Source organism: Solea senegalensis, linkage group LG16 (genome assembly GCF_019176455.1).
Source record: "Solea senegalensis isolate Sse05_10M linkage group LG16, IFAPA_SoseM_1, whole genome shotgun sequence".
Lineage (NCBI taxonomy): Eukaryota > Metazoa > Chordata > Actinopteri > Pleuronectiformes > Soleidae > Solea > Solea senegalensis.
Genome location: NC_058036.1, coordinates 2980957 through 3007070, shown reverse-complemented (window position 1 = coordinate 3007070; position 26114 = coordinate 2980957). Strand labels below are relative to the sequence as shown.

The 26114-nt window shown below is 40.6% G+C and overlaps 2 protein-coding genes across 3 annotated transcripts; one reads left to right on the top strand and one right to left on the bottom strand.

Moving 5' to 3' along the window:
- The first annotated feature begins 118 nt into the window (after positions 1–118).
- On the top strand, positions 119–2280 carry mrps26 (mitochondrial ribosomal protein S26). The gene is made up of 4 exons (XM_044048069.1): positions 119–497; positions 1185–1331; positions 1471–1594; positions 1825–2280. The coding sequence occupies exons 1-4, from the start codon at positions 277–279 to the stop codon at positions 1954–1956; spliced, it is 624 nt and encodes a 207-aa protein (XP_043904004.1). The 5' UTR covers positions 119–276; the 3' UTR covers positions 1957–2280.
- Positions 2281–3954: 1674 nt separating this feature from the next.
- Positions 3955–25497, bottom strand: loxl3b (lysyl oxidase-like 3b). Of its 2 annotated transcripts, XM_044048035.1 has the most exons (17): positions 25414–25497; positions 24134–24509; positions 20447–20794; positions 19932–20095; positions 17876–18093; positions 16328–16393; positions 14714–14770; positions 13585–13792; positions 12844–13024; positions 11505–11659; positions 10256–10426; positions 7584–7743; positions 6476–6719; positions 6029–6144; positions 5475–5611; positions 5263–5374; positions 3955–4642 (listed from the first exon to the last, which is right to left on the bottom strand). In XM_044048035.1, the coding sequence occupies exons 3-17, from the start codon at positions 20784–20786 to the stop codon at positions 4569–4571; spliced, it is 2403 nt and encodes an 800-aa protein (XP_043903970.1). In that variant the 5' UTR covers positions 20787–20794; positions 24134–24509; positions 25414–25497; the 3' UTR covers positions 3955–4568. The 2 variants fall into 2 exon arrangements, with proteins under 2 accessions (XP_043903970.1, XP_043903969.1); XM_044048034.1 differs by lacking the exons at positions 14714–14770; positions 16328–16393 and having other exon boundaries at positions 25414–25492.
- Positions 25498–26114: the final 617 nt, after the last annotated feature.

Below are 26114 nucleotides of genomic sequence, written 5' to 3'. Positions count from 1 at the left end.
AAACAATGACTGCTACTCAACAAGTAATCGTTATTAATGTCTTTAAAATACACTTTTGAGAAGTAGCCTTCTTTCTAACCTGTAGATGGCGCTAACTTGTAAACACGGCCTCTATTCGCTGACGATCACTTCCTCGGGTCACAGGGCAACAAAATGGCCTCCCCCTTACGTCGCTAACGTTGTCATGTCAAAGTTATATCGTACATTTCGAATTAAAACCACATATTTACAGTTTACCGAGAGTCTGGGGCGGTTTCTACATCTTTGCACATAGTCATGTTCCCGGTTGTCGGCGGCAGGAGCGCCCAGGTCGCCCGGCTCCTCGCACCCAGGAGCGCCGTGCTCGTGGCGGCTGTCCGCGGCCGAAAGTCCCGCAGCGACCCGGTGGCTAAGTCCAAAGAGGGGCGCATTAAAGTTCCTCCGCCCGTCGACCCGGTGGAGATGGTGGTGTTGAAGGAGAGATACACGGAGTACCAGCTTATCATGAGGGCGCTTCGGTACGTGCTGACGTTTTTAATATACAGCCTTTCTGGGACAGTCCAGGTTTGACAAGTCTAACTATAGCTTTTTTTTTATCTGGACCTGGTCTAATGTGGTCTAGGTGCAGAAATAGTAGTGAAACCTTTTTTTTTTTCGCATTTTCTCGAATATGTAAAATGTTTAACAAATCAGAAACCGTGTTTTAAACGATCTACAGCCTTTCTGGGAATATCCAGTCCAGGCTTGACATAGGTTTGGGTTCTGGACCCAGCCCAATGTGGTCTACATGCAAAAAAAAAAGCAGTGAAATGTCCCTTTGTCTAGACTTTTTTTGCGTTATTTCAAATAAAATAAAAGAGGTGGGTTCAGACAACGTTAAGGTTTATTTTAAAGGCCTAAAATGGACAGACGAACCTTTGCAGAGTGAGTTAACTTTCCCTTAACTTTCCCCTTAACTGCTAAATCTGATACCAAATTCAGCGTCGTCTGTCACGGGATATTTGGATGAGTTAAAGCCACCTGCTTGGACTAATTTTGTGGATCTGTTGATTTTAATCCGGTTGTTTTCAGTGTTTATTTATTGCTATCGATTTAGAAATGTATTTTATTCAACATCAATCTGCAGTTTTAAAGTCTGGTAGACCTAAGTCATAACTGTGTACATTCTATGTTTGTGCTCTACGTGATTGCGCGACGTTTGTCAGTCTGGAGTTCAAGGAGGGGGTAATACGGAAGAAGTATGAGCAGGAGACAGGCTCGCGGGCAGAGGAGAGAGCCAGGCAGGAGGAGGGGGAGCACCGAGCCCTGATGGAATGGAATCACCAGGAAAATCTCCGCATACTCAAACTGAGGTGAGAAGATGATGAAGAATTACAAACCTCATTTTAAACTGCACAGCACACACACCTGGTGAACCCGAGTCAGTCACCTGCCAAGTTTGAAGAGAGAAAACGGCGTGGATCACTGAGCTTCTCCTCTCTTGTCTTTCAGAATGATCAGGGTCCAGAAGGAGAAGGAGGAAGCCGAGCAGAAGAAGTTGGAGGTCATCATGAAGCGCGAAGAAGAACACCAACAATTCATGAAGGAGAAAGAGAAGGAAATTTTGCAGCTGCAGGTACAAAGTTTTTCTAAGCGCTATAGGGTGCAAAAGGAATAAATTCAAACATCCATTCCTGTAGACGGTCTTATGTCTGTCTACTGTCTACAGTTGTCAGAATGGTTAGTGCAAGACAAAGTACTATCTTATCTTACCAAACCATGAGGAGCTCGGGTTTTAGGAGGTTCAATAGGGGGGAGTGAAATAATCCTGGTTTTAATCCCAAACTTCTGTTTGTGCTTTCACAGGAGGAGGCAAAGAACTTCATCACCCTGGAGAATCTGGACCAGCGCATCGAGGAAGCTCTGGACAATCCAAAGAATTACAACTTTGCCATTGACAAAGAAGGAAGAGTGATTAAACAGACGGTGCTGCAGTGAAGCAGCAGACGGACGGACGGACCTCATTGTTTCTGTCAAATGCTGCCTCCCTCTCGCTCTCTATCTCTCAGTGGTAGGGAATTGGGGTTTTTTCCCACACGTGAACTCTGACAAACATTCGGGGGCGTATTTCTGCGTACAGTATGGATTTTAAAGTACATGTACGAGTGTGGAGTCGGCTTAGATTTGGACAGAAAGTAACCACATTTCTCTCCCGTCTTTGTCCCATCTTTTGTTGTTTTGAGTCCATTTCTGTCAACACAACATGTCATCGTTACTGTCCACAATATGTAATGTACATACATTAAATTAATGTTAATTTGAGTTTCCTATATATCTTTCTTTGTAAACAGAATGGGATTAAATTATCAATATTTAGCTTCCATTTCAAACTCAAAAAACTGACAGTTGTACTTATATACAATAAGTCTTTCCTTCTCCATGTGCTTCACTGTTTGTGTAGAAGGACTAAAGGGGAATTGTTATTTACTGTAAAGGTTTACTCAATGAAAAACTGTTTCCCCTTCAGGTTTCTTCTTCTATGAGGGTTTAAATGCAGCGTGCATTCCGGATATCAAGTTACTGCCATCTCCTGGAATTAGAAAACCTCTTAAAGGTGCACAGTGTGTAAAACCCAGGGGAAATACTGATTTTCATTATTGCGGAATGAGTCTTTTCTATTTATTTCAGATGCTGCATCAGCTCTACAATACTAAACAACATTTAACTGAAGGATTCCATTTAAATTTACCAATAAAAAATAATGAAAATTAAAGCTAGGGAGGTTTTCCTTGAGGGAATATCACATCACATTCTCTTGTCCTGCACTTTGAGCAGGTGCCCACTAGGTGTCGCCCTGTACGTGAAGCAGCTTGTGTCGTGTTGTCATGTGCGAGACAAACTTCAGAGTTTTTAATCCTCAGGTCCGTGGACCCAGGTGTGCAGCTTGAAGGGATGATGGGGATGAGATGAAGAGGAGGAATTCAGGCGAGTGACCTGCAGCGGCTTTAGTGAGGGAGAGGTCAGGGGTCAGAGGTCAACACAGCAGCTCAACACAGATGACACGTGGGGGTTTTACTTCATAGACAGCGCATGACTGAAAATGACTAAAAAAAACCATCCGATATTATTTTTAACATGTTGTAACATGTTTGTATGTTTGTAACATGTTAGTAAAACTAAACAGAAACATGTTTTTTTAATCCTGTTTTGTGGTTTTTACATGGAAACGGCCGCTGATTTTTCCCAGAAAAGTCCTGGAATTGAACGTAATACGAGCAATTTTTACGTTCAAATTAACCAAATATAAAACCACAGCAGTTTGGTTTTTTGAAAATAATTTCTAAATGAATCACCACAGTGCCAATTTAGACAGATGTATCCATCATTTCTGAAAACAGGAGTCTCTGGTTTCTATTTTATATTGTAAAATGCTCCACATTTTAATGAATTTCAAGTGGAATTTATAAGTTGGAAAAATAACAATCAATAGATTATTTATTATTAAGAGTAAATCTGGTTTTATGGCTCAATAAATTAAGAAAATCCAGAGTTTTCAGATGTTATTGCAGGATGAAATGTATTTATTCCAGTATATTGCATTGTTATCGCTATTATTATTGTAAATACTCACTCAGTATTTGCTTCCGGACTCTGGACACGTGAGTGGACGTGTTGTAAAGTTAACCTGATTGTTAACTGAGGTTAATGGGATTATTCGACCGTGGCAGTGAAGACTGAGATTAGCAGTGGATTAGGATCAACTCTGCGTTCAAGCGCTTCTCACACGGGTCAGTCAGTGTCACGATCTCCACTGATTTCAAAGTACAGTGTATTATTAATTTATCTGATATTTATTCATTTTGCTCTAGCAGGTGAAATAACAATTCAAAACAACAAAAGCACATGAGCATAACACGTAGAGGGAAGTATTGTCTTTCCGACGGCACGTGAAGGCAGCATCGCACACATGTAAATAAGTGTCTTACGTACAGAAGCTTTATTGTTCCTCTCCTTTTTATTTGGTGCAGCAAGTTGTGATTACATCAGCAGACAAATATTCTTTCAACATCTAGGCTTTATTAAAATACGCAGACGCTACAACTACGCGTGACTCTAAAACGAAGGAGTTTTCTTTTTCGAGCACCTTGATACCAATAATAAATACATTCATAAAATATTGTTGCCGTGGAGACGAGATTCAGACGCTTTCACAGACATTTAGCCTTAAATGCAAACCACTGGGTGATGTAAAACTTCCACAGAGCCGCATCTGTTCCTGTTCACCATGTCCTCAGCTTTTTAAACGCACTATGAGTTTTGGTTATAACGAAAAACAGAAAAATATTAAAAAATAAAAGCCTCATTTATCACTGAAATGTGCATGTGTCGCACACAGACTGTACAACTGACCTTAGCACTTGAATATTCAAGTATAAAAAAAGTGAGACGTAAAAAAAACACATTCACCAGAGGAAAATCCTGTTGGCTTTTCTTCCATTTTGGTTCCTATAAAGACTACTTTTTTGGAGCTTGTCACCCCATTTTTTCCTCATATTGTGGTTATACGTGTATATATATACAGTATATACTGTATATATAAAGTATATACATTAAGAAATCTGGTTATTGAGCTGTCCAGGATATTTATCAAACCTCCTCTCTGCCTCCTCGCTCAACGCATCACCTGCAGGGATTTAGAAGAAAAAAATGAAATCAATAAAATCATATCATAATATTTTTCATCCATCCATCCATCTATCATCCATCTATTTATCTGCCTACCTAGATAGGTATCTGTCTACCTACCTACCGATCTACCTACCTACCTACCTACCTTACCATAGTCCATCCCTTCCCTACCTACCTAGCTCCCTAACCTACCCACCTTAACCTACCTACCTAACCTGCCTTACTTACTTACCTACCTACCATACCTATCTACCTACCTACCGATCTACCTACCTTACCTTAGTCCTTCCCTTCCCTTCCCTACCTACCTACCTACCTACCTACCCATCTCCCTTCTATCTACCCCCATCTAAACCTACCTACCCTACCTACCTACTGACCTAACCTACCGACTTAAACAACCTTAACTACCAACCTAATCTCTTCTGTTTTTATAAACTTAATTGTTTTCTATATTGTACATGAATTGATGAGAAAATGCATGTTTATTATTTATTACCTTAACCTTTGTTAAGGTATTTGTAAATAAGCTATAAATAGGAAGTCAACCATTGGTTATTAGTTATTAGTAAGCTTCTGCGTCTTCACACTCATTCATTCATTTTGACTGCTTACCAACGTGGCAGTTATGGAGCCAAATGCGATGGCCGTCGTATTTGCAGTTGCACTTCATGGCGTTGTTGGTGAAGTCGCTCTCGGCCACTTCCTGATTGGGATTAATCACGACCTGATCGGGTGGGAAACGTAAAAAAAACAAACTCCGAGTTTAATAACACCGATTTGTGTCTTTCTTATGTAAACACAGCCGTGAGGGAGTGACATCGCACCTGCAACATGTAGTTTCCAGGTTTGACGTCCGTGATGTCGATCCACTGGCAGTCGATGTCGTGTCGGTACAAATCCCAGCAGCCCACGGTGATGCCCTGGTCGCCAAAGTTGGCGCACGCGTACCTCTTTGAAATACCTGAGCGTCACAGACGGAAAGATTCAGCCGTGTCATGTTGGGAGTGAACACATGAAACATGAACTGAGCTTTGTAGACGGCCATGAAAAGGATCTCTATTCATACGTTTGTTCCAAATAAATACACAGATGACTTTTGGACACAATCAAAGGGTGAAAAAAGGGTTTCTAGGGTTTATTTTGACATTTAACCAATAAAAGTGAATCAGGTCGTTCTTGAATCCAGAGTTTTCTTGCACCCTACCTCGCAAGGTTGATCCTGACTGCAGATATGAATCCAGATCACCACCAAAATCTAATCATTTCCTCTTGACCTCCATTCCCAGAAAAGTTCACCCAAATTTGTCCTTTACTTTTTGAGTTACGCTGCAAAAATAGCCCCTTACCTCCCTCTGCTTTTAAGGCTCCGGAGACTCACCCTCGTGACAGTCTGTGTCCTCCAGACAGAAACTGGCCTTGTGTCCCTCGGCCACTTTGGTACCGTTGGAGTTCAGCAGATCATAGTGGGTGAAAATGTTCATGCTGTGGTAGTGGCTGTAGAGAAAGACACGCAGACAAACAACAGGGTTGACGAGATACTGAACGTTTGATGGGGACTTGACGTCTGCTTTGAGAGGAGTTGAAGTGCGTGTGAAGCAAATGCAGAGTTTCTCCTCTTCACACATTATCTACGTTAGACAAAAAGTGTCTGAGAACATGTTGCATCTCTACACGTGAAGAAGAAGTGGTTTGACACCAGAACATTTGATTTGAAACTTAATTCTTAAACACTTAGCAACGTTTTGAATTATTCAAATTTGGCAGTGTAACCACTTAATTTAAGAAGCTATATCTTTCAGAGACAATGTTAAAATGAAGACATTACGCGTGGCAGGCGTGCCAGATCCACGAGTGCCGCCCAGCCTTTGGTTTGAAGTCAGCGCGGCCGATGTTGTGGATCTGGGAGGAGAACCGGAGCAGGCGCCGGTGTCCGTACGGCCAGTTGGCCTTGGCGGCAGACGTTGACAGGCAGTCCTCCTCGGCGGCGCAGTAGAGCATGTGCAGAGGGCGGTCCTCGATGTAAACAGTCTGCTCGACCAGAGAGGCGTTCAGGACCAGGTCAGAGGCGGCTGGATAAACAAGAGACGACAGAATCAACTCAGGTTTAACAATTCTGAAGCGTCAGAAATGCTGTTTGACTGGTCTGACACTGTCAATCACCAGTAGACAATCATCATTGTCATCTACAGTGGCTGTAGATTCCAGGCCAGGCTTTTGAAAACATTTTAAAAGTGTTGTTTGCTTATAGGTTTCATTTCACCTTGAGTCTATGCTTATAACTGTGATGCATTGGCATGCTGTGCTAGCAAAGTGCTACAGTTCAGTGTGTCAAATCCTGCCCACTCGACCCCATTCGCATAAAGCAGCATTGGTTGCCAGTTCCCCAGCTCGATTTCCTACAAATCCAGTGTACACATGACAAATTGTATTACATTTAACTACTTTTCTAATGAAAATGATCAGTGTCCCAACCTTTTATCTGCAAAAACAAATTGCTTAAGTACAAGGTCAGTCAAAAAAACAGTGTTGATATGAATCGATTTGCATTTTAAAGTGGTGAAACAACAATCCCTGCCTTACGTAATGGGCTTATGGTGTAAACCAGCGTGTCACGTAGACTACGCCACAGACATTTTAGTTGACAAGTAGTTGACGTGTACCTAATAAAGTGGCTAGTAAGTCCAGAGCTATTTAAAGCGGAACTATGCAACTAATTTAACAGCGCCAGAGTCACTGTGATGTTTAAATGTCTTGTTTAAAGCTGTCTCCACTGCCCCCTACTGTCTGTTAGCGGAAAACCAGCCTGTCACTGACAGCAGCTTTAAAACATTTCCAGGCATTCATTATTCTGCTAAGAGAATTGGGTCTATTCTGGAATGCATTTATCTTGTGAAAATGTGGTTGAATAAGATAAAAGTTGTTTTCTGACTCACTCTCAGAGCAGATGACTCCCGCTGAAAACTTTGCTGCAGCTTTCTGGCAGCTGACAGTTTTGTGATGCTGACACTGACTCAGAGCCATTTCTGTCCCCGTGCACTTGAGGCCGCTCATCACCATCTCCGTCACGTTGCTGCTGTCCCAGTACCACGTTTCCTTACATTGATTGGGAGAAAAACAGCGCATGAACGGATCAGAAAATAATCCCAGTTCACAGACGGAGCCGCGGAGAAGTCGGTGCCATGTTGCTGCTCGGAAAAGCAGATGTTCATGAGTCAGCGTTTGGCTGCTCGACAGCGAGTTTACGATCAGTGCAGAGTGACAGATACTGAGTCATTCCGCAATCACATTAGTCAATAACGTGCCTTTCAAGGTCAAGCCACAATAAACATAATGACAAGACTAATTAAACAGCAAAATCTGACTCCGTTTCATCTTCACATGCATGTGTTTAACATCAAACTAGTTCCAAAACTCTTTCTTCTTTCTTCTTACTCTCAAAATAATCATTACCAACCTCAAACATGTCCACAACTCAGTCGTTTTCAGTCATGTCAATGATTTACAATAGTGAATAATAAAAAAACGCCTGTAAAGTCTGATGGTTTAAGAAAATGTGCCTCATTAATACTAATCCTTTCTTAGCTGTTAAAAACTGAGGTTAAAAGAAAGAGCGTCGCCCCACTTTTCTCCTGTGAAACGGTTTCAAAACATCAGCCAAGAGCTGACATTAAAATATGAGCGCAACATTTATTACATGGGCGTTGTTGTTGTGGTAAAAAAATAAGACTTAGACTTAAAAGTGATCCATAATTAAATGTTTTGTTTGATTTTATTTCATAGTAAATCTAATGGAATCATACTGTAACACCCTACTTTTGTTTAGAATGATCAGTTTTTATTTATCTTTATAAAAACATACATACATGTCTGTGTATATGTAAATTAATTTTCCTTGTTGTATTTTTACCCTTACTTAAAGTCCCCTTTTTTGAGGGACCTATGCATATACATTACATACATTTTGTCACGGAATCAATGACATCTTTTAAATCACTTGTTCAATCCTATTTTTATAGACTGGCATTCTTGTAACTTCGTTGTTTTATTTAATTTATTTATGAATGAATTACCTGCCCTCATCATGACCCTTTATATCGACAGTTATTATTATTTTAGACTCGTAAACCTTTGTCCTCAATCGCTTTATTTATTTGAATCTTTTATTGCCTTTACATTACTGTTACTTATTCATCTTCTCTGTGAGAGAAATTTGTAGGTATTAATTAAGTATTTAAAACAATATTCCTATCAAATTTGTATAAAATTGCATTCCTTTAGATGAATTACATATATTGACAATCTATGACATTATGTGAAACAAATCTCTGCAATTAAACTCTCTGCGTCTACTTACAGTGATGGCATGCATGGAGTAGCCGAGCCCTAGCTGCCTGCAAGCCACCATGGCTTCCCTTGTGGTCCAGCCTGTGCTGCACACTGTGCCCCACTTGGACCCAACCTGAACCTCCACGCGGCCTTCATAATTGCTGCGGCCGCCCACTATCCGGATCTGCAGAGACGTCCTGCTGGGAGTCAGTGAGGGGGAGGGCACACTTCCTGTCCTGTCTCTGAACTGTCTCGGCTACAAAAACCCGACCGCGTTCACATTCACAGAAGGAGTCGTTAAAGCAGCAGCTCTGGTTAAAGTTTAACGCGCGAGGAAAATGTTAATGTGGCTTCCAGTGAGATGAGGTCACCACTCACTCGGCTCTTGCGGTGGTTTGATTAGAAACTTCATGTGTGGCTGCTCTGCCCACACGGAGCAGGCTCTTCCATGAAGGAAAAGAAGCATCTACACCATATGGAGAAAGTATAACATACTGTCACACCCTGGTGCATGAATCATTCTCCAAGTATAATCCAGACAAATTAGGTTTATAGCTGAGTTTAAAGGGATCCATTAGATGTTTTTGAAGTGTGGTTGCAGGAGGCATTGACATCATTATGGACGGGAGGAAAAAACACATTATTTGAGCCACTTAACAAAAGGTTTTCCTATTAAAATCTACACCTACTGTGACAGCTTAAGAATATGTTTGGCACTTTATTTCAGCCTTTTGCCAGAGAACTGTGTGAACCACAAACTTTCCCAAACCAAAGTCCATAGAGAAAATCAGCAATTTTATCTCACAAGGACACAGGAGCCGCTTGTCTACTGCTGCCCTGTTTGGTAACAGAAGTCACAAGATGACAGATTTTAACTTACTGATGCAAGACTTCTGCTTGCTGTTGATTTTCTCTATGGACTTGGCGAGATAGCGGTTAAAAACTTTTTAAGTTTTACAGCAAGAACAAGCAGCAAACATATTTTTAAGTTGCCGTAGACTTGTAAATTTTAATTTGTTTAAGTGGCTTAAATCTGTTTTCCATTCTGTCCCTGCTGGCAACCATTTTATTAGCCAGAGTGAGTGTCTTTTCAGCAGCATAATCTGCTAAATTAATGTTGATAATGTATCAACACGTCACATAACCACTTCAAAAGCCCTGAACCCTAGCTATATGAATTAACACACACAGAGTTGACAGTATATTATATTTGCATATGTAAAGTAGTCCCAAAGACAACCGACTGGTCAGAGTTGCCCCCGTGGTGTTAATGACCTACTTGCAGGGCCTGGTTAGCGTAGCCTAGGCCCAGTTGCCTGCAGGCCACCATAGCCTCCTTCATGCTCCAGCTCTCCCCGCAGATCAGACCCCAGCTCTTTGTCCCGTTAGAGTCCAAACCCAGGACCTCCACGCGTCCCTCATAACGGGTCCGTCCACCTGTGAGTCGGATCTGTGTGGAGCCGAGGAGTTAGAGAGCAGAGCGCACAGACACACAAGAGCCCGGGCTGGATTTTTTTTAAAAACAAATACAACCTCACAGGTGGTATTTTGTTTTTCATAGCCTTCACTCTGTGTGTGTTTACAGGAAACATAGACAAGTATAATCTGGTATAACATGAACTGTTAAACCAGAAAAACTCAGTGTTAAAGAGGAAACACTGCTGTCAGGAAAAAAAATTTATTTTCTTGACTGTAAATAAAAATGGACGTAGGCTCGATTTTCCAAAACAAACTATTACTGTGAAGCCTCAAGTTTTGCAATTTGACCAGATTTTTATCTATCAGGCATCTATTGGACCAACTTTATCATTTATTTTTCTTTAAATGGGAACATAGCTTACAAAATTGACTTAAATTAGCTGTTTACAGACGTTACCAGACTCGTTTTTCTACAGTCTTCCAGTCAAACCAACCAGTTGTGTCGCCCCCTTGTGGCTATATAATATACTGTTCTTTTATTAATCCCCTTAGGGAAAGTATTCCTCTGCATTTTGACCCATCCTAGAATTAGGAGCAGTGGGCTGCCACACTGAGTGGCGCCCGGGGAGCATTGGGGGGTTGGGTACCTTGCTCAGGGGTACCCCAGCCCTTTTTGGCCGGGTGGGGATTTGAACCGGCGACCCTCCGGTTACAAGTCAAGTTCCCTTTCCCCTTGGCCATGGGCTGCCCTTTTTTCTGGGAAAAACGCGTTAAACTGCGTTTTTCTGGGATGCCCTCATCTAGAAAACTGAAAATACTATGTCCACTTTTTATATACAGTCTACAGACAATTAAAACAATAACATTTGCTAAATTTTAGACAAACCTTTTTCCTGATAGCAGTGGAGAATTTAGTTTAGAGTAAAAAATATTAGCAGCTGTGACTCCCATATGTTAGGACAAAAGGAGGAGACGGTTCAGATCAGCGAGGAACTAAATTAAAAGACAAATCAACACAGTAAAACAACACAGAACATCTTAAACTATCCTAACATTTTTTGCTAACAATTTAAAGAAGAAGGATGGTAAGAAGGAGGTTCAGCCCTGACCGAGTTCTCCAGGCCCATGTAGGGTATGTTGCATCGCACGGCGGCGTCCTCCGTGTGTATACAGCCCTCGGACGTGATGTTTTTGAAGGGGCAGTTCCAGATGGACTTCTCCTGACCGATGCACTTCACCTCGTTCATGTAGATCGGACCCATTCCTGGACAAAAGACAGACAACGGGAGCCCGGAGGTTAGACAAAGCCTTTCCACAGCACACACCCTGTAGCCGCTTAGTCCACTTATGCCTTGGCCCCGGCCCCGTGAGGTGCAGTATATTTGAAAAGATTCCCATGCATCAAGTTTCTAATCTTGTCATTTAAACAATGGCAACTAATCACAGGCCACGATTACAATCAGATTCTGTTGATTGTGATTCCAATTATACCTCATGTAAAAGTAAAAATCAGCTAACTTACAGGTTCTCCTCCAGCGAAAACAAAACAAAAGGATACTTTGCACAGGTGAAATCCTACACACTGTCCAACGAGCATTGACAAATTTATTAGTGCAGCCTTTCAGTGCTCAGAACATAAGCAAGAAGGCATCTAAAGGAAAGGAAATTCTCCATTTCACTCAGCAAAAATATCTGTTTCCATGAAGAGTGTAAATTAATGCTGCATATACTTAGAAAATTGAACATTTCTATAGCTAAATGTTAAGTTTAAGTATACATGTTACTCTTCCTACACTTTGTAAATGAGCACCATGAGGTGACTGTATTATGAAATTTTGTTATGAAAGGAATTCCTTCAGCTGCCTTGGTTTCTGACTTCACCCACGTTCAGGAAAGTTTTGTGGGCTGACTCGGTCAGGTGGTGGTTTGACATCCATGTGAGCACAGAGCAGGTACGCTGACTGTCTCAAAGAGAACCTGTGACCGGTCTCTGCAGCCAACTTCCTCTGTGGAGGAAATCATGAAGAACACACACACACAAACAGCTGCCCCTCAAAAGACTGCTTGTCTCTACGTAGGAGGAATCTCAGGACAGTTTATCCACACATGACACGTAGCTCCATGTTCTGGAGAGGAGTTACTAATGAGGAACACACACAAGCACACACAAACTTGTTTTGACATAATGCATTCCCTGGCTCTTAACCCTGAAGAAGCCCTTTAAGGATGGGAAGGACCATACAAAATGTCCCCATAAGGTCAAAATGTCCTCACGAAGATTTTGTTTGTATGTTGTGTTCAATGTTGTATTCTGTATGCTCTATGTTTGAATGGTTGTAACCTTGTCATGTCTACCTCACTGCTGGTAAAAGACAATTTTCTATTCTCACTGCATTTTCTTCATGGTTAAATGCAGATTAAATACATAAAAAAAAAAATATTCCTAACCTTGTCCCATGCGAGATCCAGTGAGAGCCTCCTTGGCGCTGCCGAAGCCGAGTTCCCTGCAGACGACGCTGGCGGACTGCAGGTTCCAGCGATCATCACACACTGATCCCCACTCGTTGTCCTTCAACACCTCCACACGACCTTCGCCCACCTTGGCACCGCCCTTCAGCCTCACGTTGGTCTAGACAATCAGCACACACACACACAATTATACTTTTATGGGATAGTTTGGGTTTTTGAAGGTGTGCTGTTATTTTTCTCACTGTTACGCGGCCTTTTCCCGCAGGAAACTGGAGTTTGTCAACTGCTCACTCTCCTGCACCAAAGTCCATAAAGAAAATCTCTATGGCGTTCAGTGCTGGATAGTGAACAGTTTATAAACTTCAGTTTCAGGCTAAACAAGGCTGTCTTATGACACAATTAAGTGTGAAATGTGTTTAAGGAAGTGTACATTAAAGGAAGTGCAGATTTTATGAAGTGATCCTATTGATAAGTGGCTAATATTTGTCAGTCCTGTCAATAATATCCTTTTAATCTACACTTATTTTTCACACTCATCAAATATGTTTACACAACTATTTCAACTTCCATGACATAAGTGAATGAAATAAAATTGATTTAAACTAAATTTACAAAACATACAAATGTAACTTTGTCTCGTTGTGTGTTATAATAATTAAGTTAAACATGAAGGGAATTTTTTGACTTGCTGAGTACAGAGAAGGATAAAATCAATGTTACCGATATTTTGATTTTCTTCTTCAAGCCAGTGTTTTGCATGAAGAGCGGTCCTGGCATGCAGCTGACGACCGCTGCCTGGCCACCCTCACACAGCGATGTGGCGTTTGGCTTGTAAAACTCCAGTGGGCAGGCGGCCAGGTGCACCTCTGTGCCCGTACACGCCACAGAGTGGATGCGGAAGTGGCTCTTCTGACGCTCCAAATATAACCTGCAGGAAGCAGAGACAGCAGCAAGGCCGGGGATAAGACGTTAAATATCAAATTGATTGTCCTTAAAGTTCAGTCTTTACAAAAAAAAATACATTACAGGAAACACATTAAGATATTTGTAAATACACTGGTCGCACAAATGAACGAATGAATTAAACAAAGCAATGAAATAATAATTTTTCTCCACAGAAATCACACTTTTTGTGGTTTTGTCCTGAACTCTATTATAAAAATAAACATTACCCAGTCAAGTTAGAATAGGGCTAAAACAATTACTCCATTAATAAGTTACTAAATTAATTTTCATTTATTTTGATTTGATTTGTTTTTAAAACAAACAAACAAAGAAATCATTAAAAAAAGAGAATCATTTTGGTTTGTGGACAAAACAATACATTTGAAAACATCATCATTATATCATTATAAAGATATAAAATATTGTGAAATAAGATTAAGAGATAAATGAAAATATTGATACCACTTAAGTAGCTGTAGCCTATCAGTGCAAGCTAACTTAGCTTAAAACAAACATTGGAAACAGAGGGAAACTGTTAAGCTAACTAGCCTAGCTACAGCCTAGTTAAATTTGGACAAATTCAGGTTACTTTCCCTCCATTTTGTTGCATTTATGCTAAGTTAAGCTAATTCTAAAGCAAATATCTCTTTGTAACCAAAATAACCACACACTTTTTAAAGACAATTCAACACTCATTTTTGTTGCATTTAGTAAGAGGCTAACCACAGGCTAAAGCAACATGTGGAGGACAGGTGCCTAGATGAGAGGGAATGAATGTGGCTAAGATAATTAGCTATTTATCTGTTATTCCCAAATCAGTGTGTTGTTTGTGAAGCAGCATGTGGTCGAGTGTTTTCAGACAGCTTGAATTTACCCACTGAACTTTTTTTTATCCTCAGATTACCTTTTGCCAGGGCTGCTCTGTTTAGACTTAGGGTTAGCTTTAGCTTTGGGTGTCTGCCTGTAAAGTAAACACGGGTTAGACTGCACATTGAGGAAGTGAAAACAAGGTGACAAAAGAGGCAAAGAAAACAAACAAACACTAGGAACAGAGGGTAAACGATGTACAATTATGTTTAAAAAATGTGGTTGTAATGCCAGAAAGAACAGTTAGCCACATGAAAAAACATGTCATTCTCAGTATGGTATTTATGCTCAAATCAAACAAGACTCAGATTTGTTAAAATGAAAGGTTAAAAGACACGCAAATATGACAAAGAATGACATCACTTAAAGGTCCAGTGTGTAAGAATTACAATGCAGAGTAAAAAACCTTTAAAATGAAGGAATAAATATTTACATTTAATCGGCGCAGGCTGACATACACAGCATGGCCATAAGTATGTGGACACACTCTCTTCTACGCAAACCACTTAAAGTTTGTGCACTTTTGATCTAGGGACATTTTTCATAATTTAAGCAAAAAAGAGTGTTAACAATTACTATAACGGTTTCTGGCTTGCAAACAACAACCTCTTAGTGAATTGTAACACAGTGTCCATATACCAATGACCATAAATAACAAATGTACATGTTCGTTAGTAGAAATATTCAGATTTTAGTTTTTCTACTGTGCCAATGTGAACTTCAAGTTACCACATTGATTATTTATTAACGTATGGCATTGCTTTTTGTTCGGGTGGGATGTAAATACACTGATAAGGTGGGTTTGAAAATGGTTTTAGTGTTATTCCAAAGCAGAATGTGACTGTAGTTCAAATACAGTGGCACATTAGGGCAATTCTTGTATTACTGTTGGCAGGAGCTTTAAATTCAGTCAGGTTTTTAGGAGAGGTGACTGAAATTAAAGCAGTTTAATGATAAAAACCAAATTCAGACTATTCTGTCAATGCCTTCTCATCAGACAATAGTTGAAGAAAGATAAGAAAGCTTACAAAATATGTAAGTGGTAAGACATCTGGTGTTTTATTTCCAACAGCAGGACCTTGTTAATGGTCAAAAAAGACGTCAAATGCGGCAAAGCTCAGCTCAAAGCAGCTCAGTTAATATCATGAGTTTTATGAGTATTTCAGTAGAAGAACCCAGGAATAAAAGTTACATACCACCTCCAAAAAAGCAAACCATAATGAGGAATGGGATTTTCAGATTTTGTGAGAAAAGTATGCCTCAGTTGCTGACATGGCACAGATCGACAAGGGCCTCACAAAAAGACAGAATTTGGTAACATTGTTATGTGTTATGTCATTCCAGATTGTTATGAAACTGTTTCCTTGTGATCAGCCTGTAAATCTGTGCCATATCACAGGAATTGTGGAAAACTAAATAAATGAACAGAAAACTAACCCCGAGCAATAGAAAACCTGACGTTAGAGCAGCATAAATTCTAATTACACAACCCATTCACATGCTGCACGTCGTCATAATATGATATGACAGAGAGGGCTAACTAGAAACAGGAGCCAAATGATTTTAATCTACACCAACAGGAGGAAAACCCACTGTGGAAACTAGAGAAACAGGGAAGTGCAGACAGTGGGTTTTTCCTGTGACTGTGTACCTTCTACCGGCTGAAACATTAACCTTTGGCCTGGAGACCTTCTCAGCTGCACGCTTTTTCAGATGTCTGCAACAGTGAGACGGCCACATTCCATCACATACAGGGGAGAGATGACATGCAAACACTGTACACACATTTATACTGCCCACACACGCGCGCACACACACACTAAGACACACAACTGGAGGGTCAGCATATTTGAAATTCCACAGGTTTTCAGTTCATTATGTTACAGACTTTATGTCACCACTCGTTGATGACAATTACTGAGCTATTCCAGCTGTTCAGAATCCAGCAACGTGGTGGTATAGCGTGGAATCTCCTTCAGTATCACCAGTAAAACCCATCAATTCTTGTTTATATTGAGGTAATACATGTAATTATGTAATAGCAGAAACAGATTTGCCAATAAATCCCTCACATGAGCCTTAAAAACTATCTTAAAATCACTACAATTGTTTTTGGTTTTTATTGATATTTCCTCAACTTTCCATTGGTGTCCTATTATCATATATTTATACATTAGGAACAGGACTGGCCCTCCAAATCCAAGGTCATAATAATAACAACAATAATCATCATCATCAAACATATTTTTTCCAGAATTCCCACTTTTCAATAGAATTCTGAAATTAGTGTTTACATGAGTTTAGGTTTAAACAAGTTAACAAGTTAGAAATCTAAAAACAAAATGTACTAACATGCCAAAGTAGCATACTAGCCCTTTATTAGTAATTATTAAGCAGGTATTAATATGTGAATATGTTTTCCTTAATATAAAGTGTTACCATAATTACATTAAGGCATAACTGAGCACCAGCTCATCTTCACTAGACAAAGGTGATTTTTCTTCACTGTTCTTAATCATTCATTTGCTTAACTGCAGTGAATGAAGCATCAAAATCAATCATTTTTGTGTAATTTATTCACATTGCGGTTAATGTGCAAAGGCTCTTAAGTTAGACAGTCTAGCATAAACTAGCATACGTTCATTGTGTTACATAATCCTTGTTCTTTAAATTTGGAACATTGAAAATGACCATAATGTGTTGAAAAACAAAACACTCTCTCAATAATTTGCTTTCCTTTGGTATAAAGTGGCAAAAGACAAACTAAAACGCAATATGGCTGCTGATTATTGATGAGCAGCTTTAGCCTCATGAATCCACATCAGAGTGAAGGTCTGTACATACTCGGCAAGAACAGAGAGATTTGTTCTTTTTCTCGAGGTGGCAAGACCAAAGTTAGCTCTGGCCAGGACATTTGTGCAGAACACATGGGGAGCTCTCTTCGGGAATGACAACAGCATTTCCACATTAACCACGCCCACTTCAAATTTCTGGCCAATCACACACTAGTTGTCAGACACCATACAAGACTTCTTAGTTCTGCTGATGTGTCAAGAACAAGCTGCAAGAACTCCCAGAAGAACCGGGGCTGCAAGCGTATAATGATGTCATTCTTTTCTCACAGCCCAGGGAGACAAAACACATTTCTCTGTTCTTGCAGAATACGTACAGGCGATTAGATTTAAAATGAGTCACTCACTTGTAGAAGTTCTTGTTGACCTTCCTCTCATTAGGGAATCCCAGCATGCCACAGACCACGCGGTTGTTTTTGGGCGTCCATCCCAGGTCACAGATCTGGGCCCAGCCGTCCTTGTACTTCACCTCCAGCACTCCCTCTGTGACGGGCAGCTTCTTTTTGGCTCCACCGACCACAGCCCGGAGTCGCACCTCCTCCACTCGGTTCTCCACCATTTGGGCCTGTAATGACGGAGAAAATTAAGCATTTATGACATGAATAGTACGTAATTATCATGAAATAAATATTCTTTCACTGGAATTGGTTTTAATGGAGAAAACCTTATGTAAATCGGGCTTTTTTAAGGGTTGATTCCCCCATATATTTCCACTGGCATCCAACACAGACCTGTTTGAGCGTCAGATTAACAGACTACACCGTGAGTCAGAGCCATTACAGTGAGTAATTCTAGGTCTAAACCTCACACTAACAGCTCATACGTGGTGAACGTGACGTTCTCTGATTGCCAGCTTTGCAGTGACCCACTTCCGTTATGTGATTTATTTTGGGAAAGACAATAAAATGGTTGCAATCACAGACCTAGGCCACATCTGACCGAACCCTGAACTGCAGCAACAGGCACAATTGCAACATAATGGGAGCAATTCTCTTGAATTTTTGGGAAGAATCTACCCATAAGAAAACTCTATCTCTTATAACGGGTCAAATTAGCATCAAATTTGAACGAAATGTGTTATGTGTATGCATGATCAGACACTCCGTCAGATTAAGTTTCATACAGATCTGATCCGGATTACAGATTTGGTGGTAATTTAGACTGCAGCCGAAATCACATTTTTAAGCATATTGTATAAACATACTTTTTACTATATACCAGGAATGCCTCATTCATTAATTCATTCATTCAGTCTGTTTCCAGTGGTAGACTAATGGAAACCCCAGTCTAGCCTTGTTGACCTCAGAGCAGTCTGTTTCATAATCAAACTTCAGAGGAGGGGAAAAATGTAAAAATAATGACCAGCTGGAAACAGCTCAGCCAGAGTCTCCATCAGTTTACACTGTTTATTTATCCAGGGAGGCCGCTGCACTCACACACGACAGATCATTCACATTCAGCCGTCCATTATCAGCATGTGAATAAAAACACTGTGTGGAAAAAGTCCTGGAAATCAAGCACCTTCAATGGCACAAACAGGGAGGATGGACGTTATAACTCTACGTTGTTTAATTATGGTTTTATTGTAGATTTACACTTTGCAAACCTCAGTGAAAACCAAACACAGAATTCTTCCGCGCACACGCGTGAGGAGAGCCAAGAGGGAAGAGAGGTCAGTGTCTCTGGCAGAACAGTGCAGTCGATGCGGCGCACGTAGTTTCCACTCACATCTGTGAGCCACACAGACACTTGTTAAAGGCTGTGATAGGCTGGGGTCTGGACTCCAGAATCTCCCAAACTGACAAAATGTGTGAAAAAGTAATAATGAGTGGAAAAATATAATTCAACTCTTATGGTTTGCATTGGTTCATTTCATTTCATTTTTTGCCCTGTGTTGACTGGGATTGACTCCACCTCCACACGTGAAGAAGGTAGAAAATGAATGGATGAATCATTCATCAGTGAATCGCTGCAGCCCTAATAACATTCATTTGCAATCTTGTTGATATTGAACATTTCTATGTGTAAAATAAATTAGATTTTTACTTCTGGGACAAAAAAAGTAAAGAGTGGACAACATTGCCGGCTGCTGATCAACACATAAAAGGAGCAAATTGACCTTCGAGTCATAAATCTGCTCCACCTCACTGCGTCACCTCAGGAGAGCGAGGCTACTGTTTTTAACACATTCAGACACCTGGTGTAGATCGGAGCGAATCATCTCCAGGTGTTTAACAGCCTCACACAGATTTAACATCTTCCATGTGTCTTTAACCTCTAGGTGTCTATAAGCTGTGGAGCAGTAACTACCTAACATTAGCGCCAAGTTAATTGGCTACTGACGTCTTTATAGACTTCTAATAGTTTTATGTAATCATGTAAACATCTATTTCGGTAACTTACGTCGATAACGTTGGAGTCCAAAAAGCCGGGAATCCTCTCGTCTTTGCACACGACTCCGGCGTCTTCGTCGTGAGTGCAGTCGCTGTTGCCCCAGCCGCGAGACTTGCACGCGTCGATGCTCTTCTCACCTCCGCCACACTGGACATTGTCCAGCCAGATTTTGCCTGAACAAGACAGAAAACTGTGAGTGTGGATCCTGTGGGAAGTAATCCGTCCCAAACCTGGAGAGGACAAACTAGCTAGCTTTCATTTTATTGGACAATATGGTAAATATTTAGCATGTTTACCATCTACTAATCTGAGTTGTTTTTTGTTTTTTTGTCCACACTGCACCTTGGGTGATGTTTATGTCTCAAGACTACAATCACAGCATTTGCTGCCATGTCGATACTATAGAACAGTATTTCTGATTTTCCTCCAAGTAAGCTTGAGTACCCCTGCTGGTACACATACCACAGTTTGACAACCATGGAGATAAACGGGAATACGTATTAAAGCAAATATGGAACTCGTACCTTGGCCCTTGCCATATTTGGCGCTGTGCGTCCATCCTGTGGCCGTCACAAAGCCCAGCTGGCGGCAGAGCACGTTGGCGTTAAATATGGAGAAGTCGTCGTCACAGATGGTTCCCCACTCTCCCTTGTAGAAAAGCTCTATCCGACCCTCGTTGTGTTTGCGGGGGTATCCGGCCAGTCTGACCTTCAGTCGCTCCTGAGTCTGCGCCTGAGGGGACGGAGCAGGCGTCGGTGTCGTCGCGGCTGCGTTTGATGGCGTGGTCTGAGTTAAACAGCAAGGTAACCACAACCCAAAAAGGAGGCTGAACGCTAACCGATGCCCACGCCTTGTCTTCTCCATTACGTCAGCTGCACATGAAGGAACAGAAAAGACAACAATTTCAGGTTTGCTGTAAATCACAGTAGTTTACACTGAAGCCATCAGACCATAAGCGATTGAAACTTCGGACTAGAAACTCAGAAAATCCGACTTCCGACTTCAACTGGAACGCAACATTAAGCGAGAGAAAATTTCATTAAAGAAGCTAATGAAAAATAAACAAAAATCCACAGCTGGATTTGTGGGTACGAAAGTTACTTTTATACTTTTTTATGACCCAAAAGGAACCAAACCTGACTCGATGCCGTGTTTGGCCTAATACAATGGGAATAACAAGTTTAAGAACCATTTACACCAAAATACTGTGGTGTAAATAGGTCGAGGTGTTTCCAATAAGATAATTTGCTCTCTCATCATCCTCCATCTACCTTCTACCACTTTACCCTACAAATGAGGGAGCACTGTTCCGGGGACTGTGGTCAAAATAGAACAGTATTTCTTCCAGAGGAAGCTCGAGTACCACTGGCGGTACACGTACCAAAGTTTGAGAACCGGGGAGCTCACATATTTCCGAAAACAGCCGTAGTTGAGAGGTGGTGGAAATATTCTCGACATGTGGACGTAGGACTGATGTGACCGTGCCGAGTTGCTGCTGCAGCAGTCTGATCTGAAACATCTGCTCACTTCTCAGACTCTGATGCTGGAGCGGAGAAGAATGCGTGGGCTCTGATGACCACACAATCCGGCTGGACGTGTTTACACCAATGAGATTAACGGCTGCATTTCCCAGTTTGTTTGTACCATTCCGTCGCTTTCTGTTACAGTAAACGTTTTTCAGTATGGTGCCATTCATAAATATTCTTTCCATTCAACGAGCCACGTTAACCTTCCCTGTACAGCTCTGGTCGGGACTGGACACTAACAGAAGCCCACTATTGATAATGTAACAGCTACACTCCTTAGCTTTTAGCAAGTGTGGAGGAGGGGGGGGGGTCGTCCCTCCAGAGACACAAGCACACTAGTGTGATGTGTTTGTACAGAAAACACAAACTTATGGTTCCGTTCCAACTCATGTCCGTGACTGACTGCGTCGTCTGAGTCCAGCTTGACGGCGAATGGCAGTAGAGGGCTACATGTTTTTCATTAGAGGGCTGCAGTTATTCAACGTGTGACGCGCCGGTGAATCTTGTCTTGTGATTGGACGGTCATCCCCGGGAGGTCATCATCCCGGGCTACCGTAATGACAAGTATATGGGCACAAAACGGAACAAAAAACTTTGTCTTAATATGTTTGTCCTGAGATGGACGAGTCATCTGTCCAGTGAGTCATGTGGCCCTGCCTTTCGCTCTATGTCATCTGCGATTGGCTCCAGCTTCTTGTGTGAAGGATAAAGCGGTAGAAAATGAATGAATGAATGAATAACCTCCCTCAGACCAACCTCTTCTCCAATTGGACTTAACTGTAAAGTATAAACCAATGAAAACAGGAGCCGTGTTCAATACCCTTCAAGACAGACCAACACACTGCAGTTACCCAGTGGAAAACTGTGCCAAACTGCATAAACAAAGACTTGGATATGAACAATATTGTATTATAACGTGAAATAAATGATTATTTCGCAATAACTGGTGACTCTGGAGCTTTTGTAACAAAGCAACTCCATCACATTAGCTGACACAGACTCACTAGTATCCAATTTCAGCACAGGAAATACTTTCATAACATCCAATTCTACTAATTCAAACCAAACAACTCTCTCTCACACAAACTCATCCAGCTCTCTCTCTCTCCTCCCTCTCATTGAAGAACTCTCTGTACCAATGCTGTCGTGAATCAGGTCACTTGAAAGGTTCGAGTCGAGCAAGTTCCTGCTTTAATTCAACATACAGAGAAAAGCTCAGACACTTTGGTCTCATCCCAGAGACGCTGCATGTACACACTACCACAAAACACACACACACACTCAGTCTGTTTGCTAATGACTACCAGAGGTCTGGACCTTGTGGGTTCGTAGACTGAAAATAAAAGGGTAGTGAAAGTACTCCGGGCCACTGAGGAGAGTTTTCCTTCCCCGCTGCAGGTTGTTGTTGACCTCACAGGATCTTTTTTTTAGGAAACTGAAGACCTAAAGCAGTCGCTATGAGCGTGAGCCACATCACAGAGAGTTGGACTGAGCCGGATTTTAAAGATAAATGCTGAGTGATACATCAGCGTTTGCTTCACATCAAGAAAAGTGAATTCTGAGAAAGTTTTCGCTCTCTCTCTTGCTGCTACTTCAACTAATTTGTCTGTAAACAAACGTCCAGATACACATCTCAAACTAAAACAGGATATAACTCAGCCAACAGAGTCAACAGAGAAATTAGACACTTTAATGTCCTAATATTTTTTCAGAAAGTTCTTCTGGCTTTGTTGGCTCCCTCCTTAAGGGTCCAAATACACATCTCAATACACAACTTTTCACAAAGTATTATCCGCCTGGCTCTGGTCCTGTCTTTCTTAACCATCAACAGCTGTACTGCATCTGGACCAAAAAGCCACATTTTAATGGCACTTTTCAAACTAATAAGTGCATGTATATTTACAGAATTATTAGACAATAGTTATGAATAAAGATATTGGAAGTTATTTGCCAAATCAAATATGCAGATCACTGAAAAGAACCTTTATTTAACAATTATCTCTGCAATTGGGCACAGGGAAAAAACATATATATGTACATCAGTATCAGTTATCGGCCTGAGCACTCCAGATATATCGGCATATCAGATATCAGCAAAAAGTACAATATCGTGCATCGCTAAATATAATTATTTGTTTGAACCATCACTAGTTAGAAATCCAATTATTGGCTTGTCTGTTAAAAGGTTCCCAATTACATATTATCTAACAATTACTATAAGCAGGTCTTGGTTTTGTGTATATGTTAATATGTGGTCTTTTGATTTTGAAACAACTTCCTGGATAAAGAAAGATTAATAATAAAAAGAGGTTAAATGAGGTTAATGAAGTTGTATAAAAAGTATAAAGCGGCACCAATTTTCTTAATCTCACATCGTCTAATCCAGACCACAGATCAGCAGCATACCACCGACCATTCAGACTCCTATTTGACTTTCCAGGTACAACATTCCTCACATTTTTCCTCATCTTGCTCATTCTTAAACTGCTCAGAGAAATAGTCTGTTTCACCAAAGCATGAGCTCTTGATAAAGTTGGAACACCAGAACCAAAATACAACATTTTAGAACATTAAAACCAATTATCTTTCTCTTTTACTTATTAGAACTGACACGTGATTGCAGCTCTTTTATTCCGATCAGGAAAAGAAAATCTCAGATAAATTGTGTGAAACAATTAGCTTTACCTTACAGTGCCAGTGTGAGGAGGTTATAACGGTTCCAGTGGAGAGGGAGCTGGAGAGGCTGAGTCTCAAACTGGGGTCCAGATGTTTAGAAACTGAGCCCACAAAGACAAAAGGTGAATAAATGTCCTTCTGCACCCCTGCTACTTCATCCCCTCAATCAAACACAGGTCCAATTTGCGGTGCAGCCGTCCACACAGCAGCAAATTACTCCTTTCAGTGTTATTTTGTCTGTAAATTGCCAGCTGTACAGCCTTCACTGGAGGAGGAGGAGGAGAACGAGGAGGAGGAGGATGCAGGGCTGGAGTGGGCTGGATTTATTCCCTGGAAAGACACTAACTCTTTCATGGATGGTTCAGCCACAGACTGTCCTCTGCTCCTGCATGGGGCCAAAAAAACACATGGATTCAACATACGTGCCTGTCCCAACGATCAGTGTGTCTGCAGGAATTTTTCACTAAAACTGTGTAACCCATCATATCCTGTTGCCTGATGAGATATTAAACCGTACATGCAAACCACCTTTTAAACAGTGATTCTGCAGGGCAAAAAAGGGAGGGATCTAGCAAGGTATACCTAATAAAGTGGCCGTTAAGTGTATATCCTACTTTATTTTTTATTATTGAGGTATTTTCTGTAGAGGAAAGACGAGACTTTTGAAGACTAGATTAACTATCAAGACCTTTTTGATATTTAATTAATAACAACAGCTGTTTTCAGTTTAGAGTCAACCACACATTTTGTGCTGCATCTCTGTACTAAAGCTGTGGTCTGTCTAGATCAAGGGTCTAAAACTCAAATGACCTGGGGGGCACCAAGCTTCATGTCTAGTTAGTCGCGGGCCAGTCAAGTGGGTTTTTGGTTCTTTTTTTGAGAAAAAACGAATAGAGCTCAGTAAAGGTGCCGGTGATGATATGAGCTTAAAAGTATGTCACAATATTCCCTCATGATTTTCCAATAATGACATTTGTGAAGATATTTTACAGAATTAAAAGTGTTTGTCTTGATATGGGATGGCATTTAGTTCACAGTACCAAAAAATATAGAAATGACTCATTATGGGCTATTTTTTTCAGTTTTTGTGACCTCTGGTAGTGGTTTAGAATCTACACTGACATCTTGATATTACCAATAACAGTCAAAATGTCTGACTTTTTAAGAATATAATCACAAACCATGTTTATAACACACATCCACTATCCAAGACAGGTTAAAAACGTGCTGGAGTTAAATAGAAACAAATACATTCAGTGTGAATAATTAGGTTGAGTAAATATACTTACCCTACAGCCCAGGTTTTCCTGCTCTCAGTGACCTTTTTGCTGAAATTGTATGAAGATATCCTGCATGGAAACGTCAAAAACTCAGCATAAAAAGCTACATTTCTTTTCTGCTGAACATTCCAATTCCAAGTTTACTCAATAATTAATCACCGGCATATGAAACCATCGCTTTTCTTTTTTAGGCTGGAGTCAACGAACACTAGCTTAAGGTTAGCATAATCTTAGCATAGCCTGGGGAAAAAATTACATACTACTTTTAGCCCTCACCAAAGCTTACTGAACTAAATCCGCCAACCAGTATTTTAAAAGCTAATTAACTAGCAAATGTAATTAATTGTTGAAAACAAGAAGGAAAAGTCAGTGTAAAAAACAACCACAAACCTGTAAGGAAAACTGGAATACTAAGCTAACTTTGGCTAGGAGCTGGCAGCTGCTGCTAACTACTGTATTTATCTTAAAAAATAGAGAAATTACATATTTTTGTTAATAACGTTGCCATTATTCCAGTATCACACATTGATTTTTTCAAATACTTACTGATTTACTAATTTAGAAGTAATCTAATACTCAATTATCTTAATTTTAGTTTTTTTTATGGCTCAAAGCTTGTAGTGAAGTATAATTCAGATAACACTGAATTATGAAGGATAAATTAGGATTAAGTTTTGACAGTCAGATTTTGGCTAAAATGTTCTCAAATA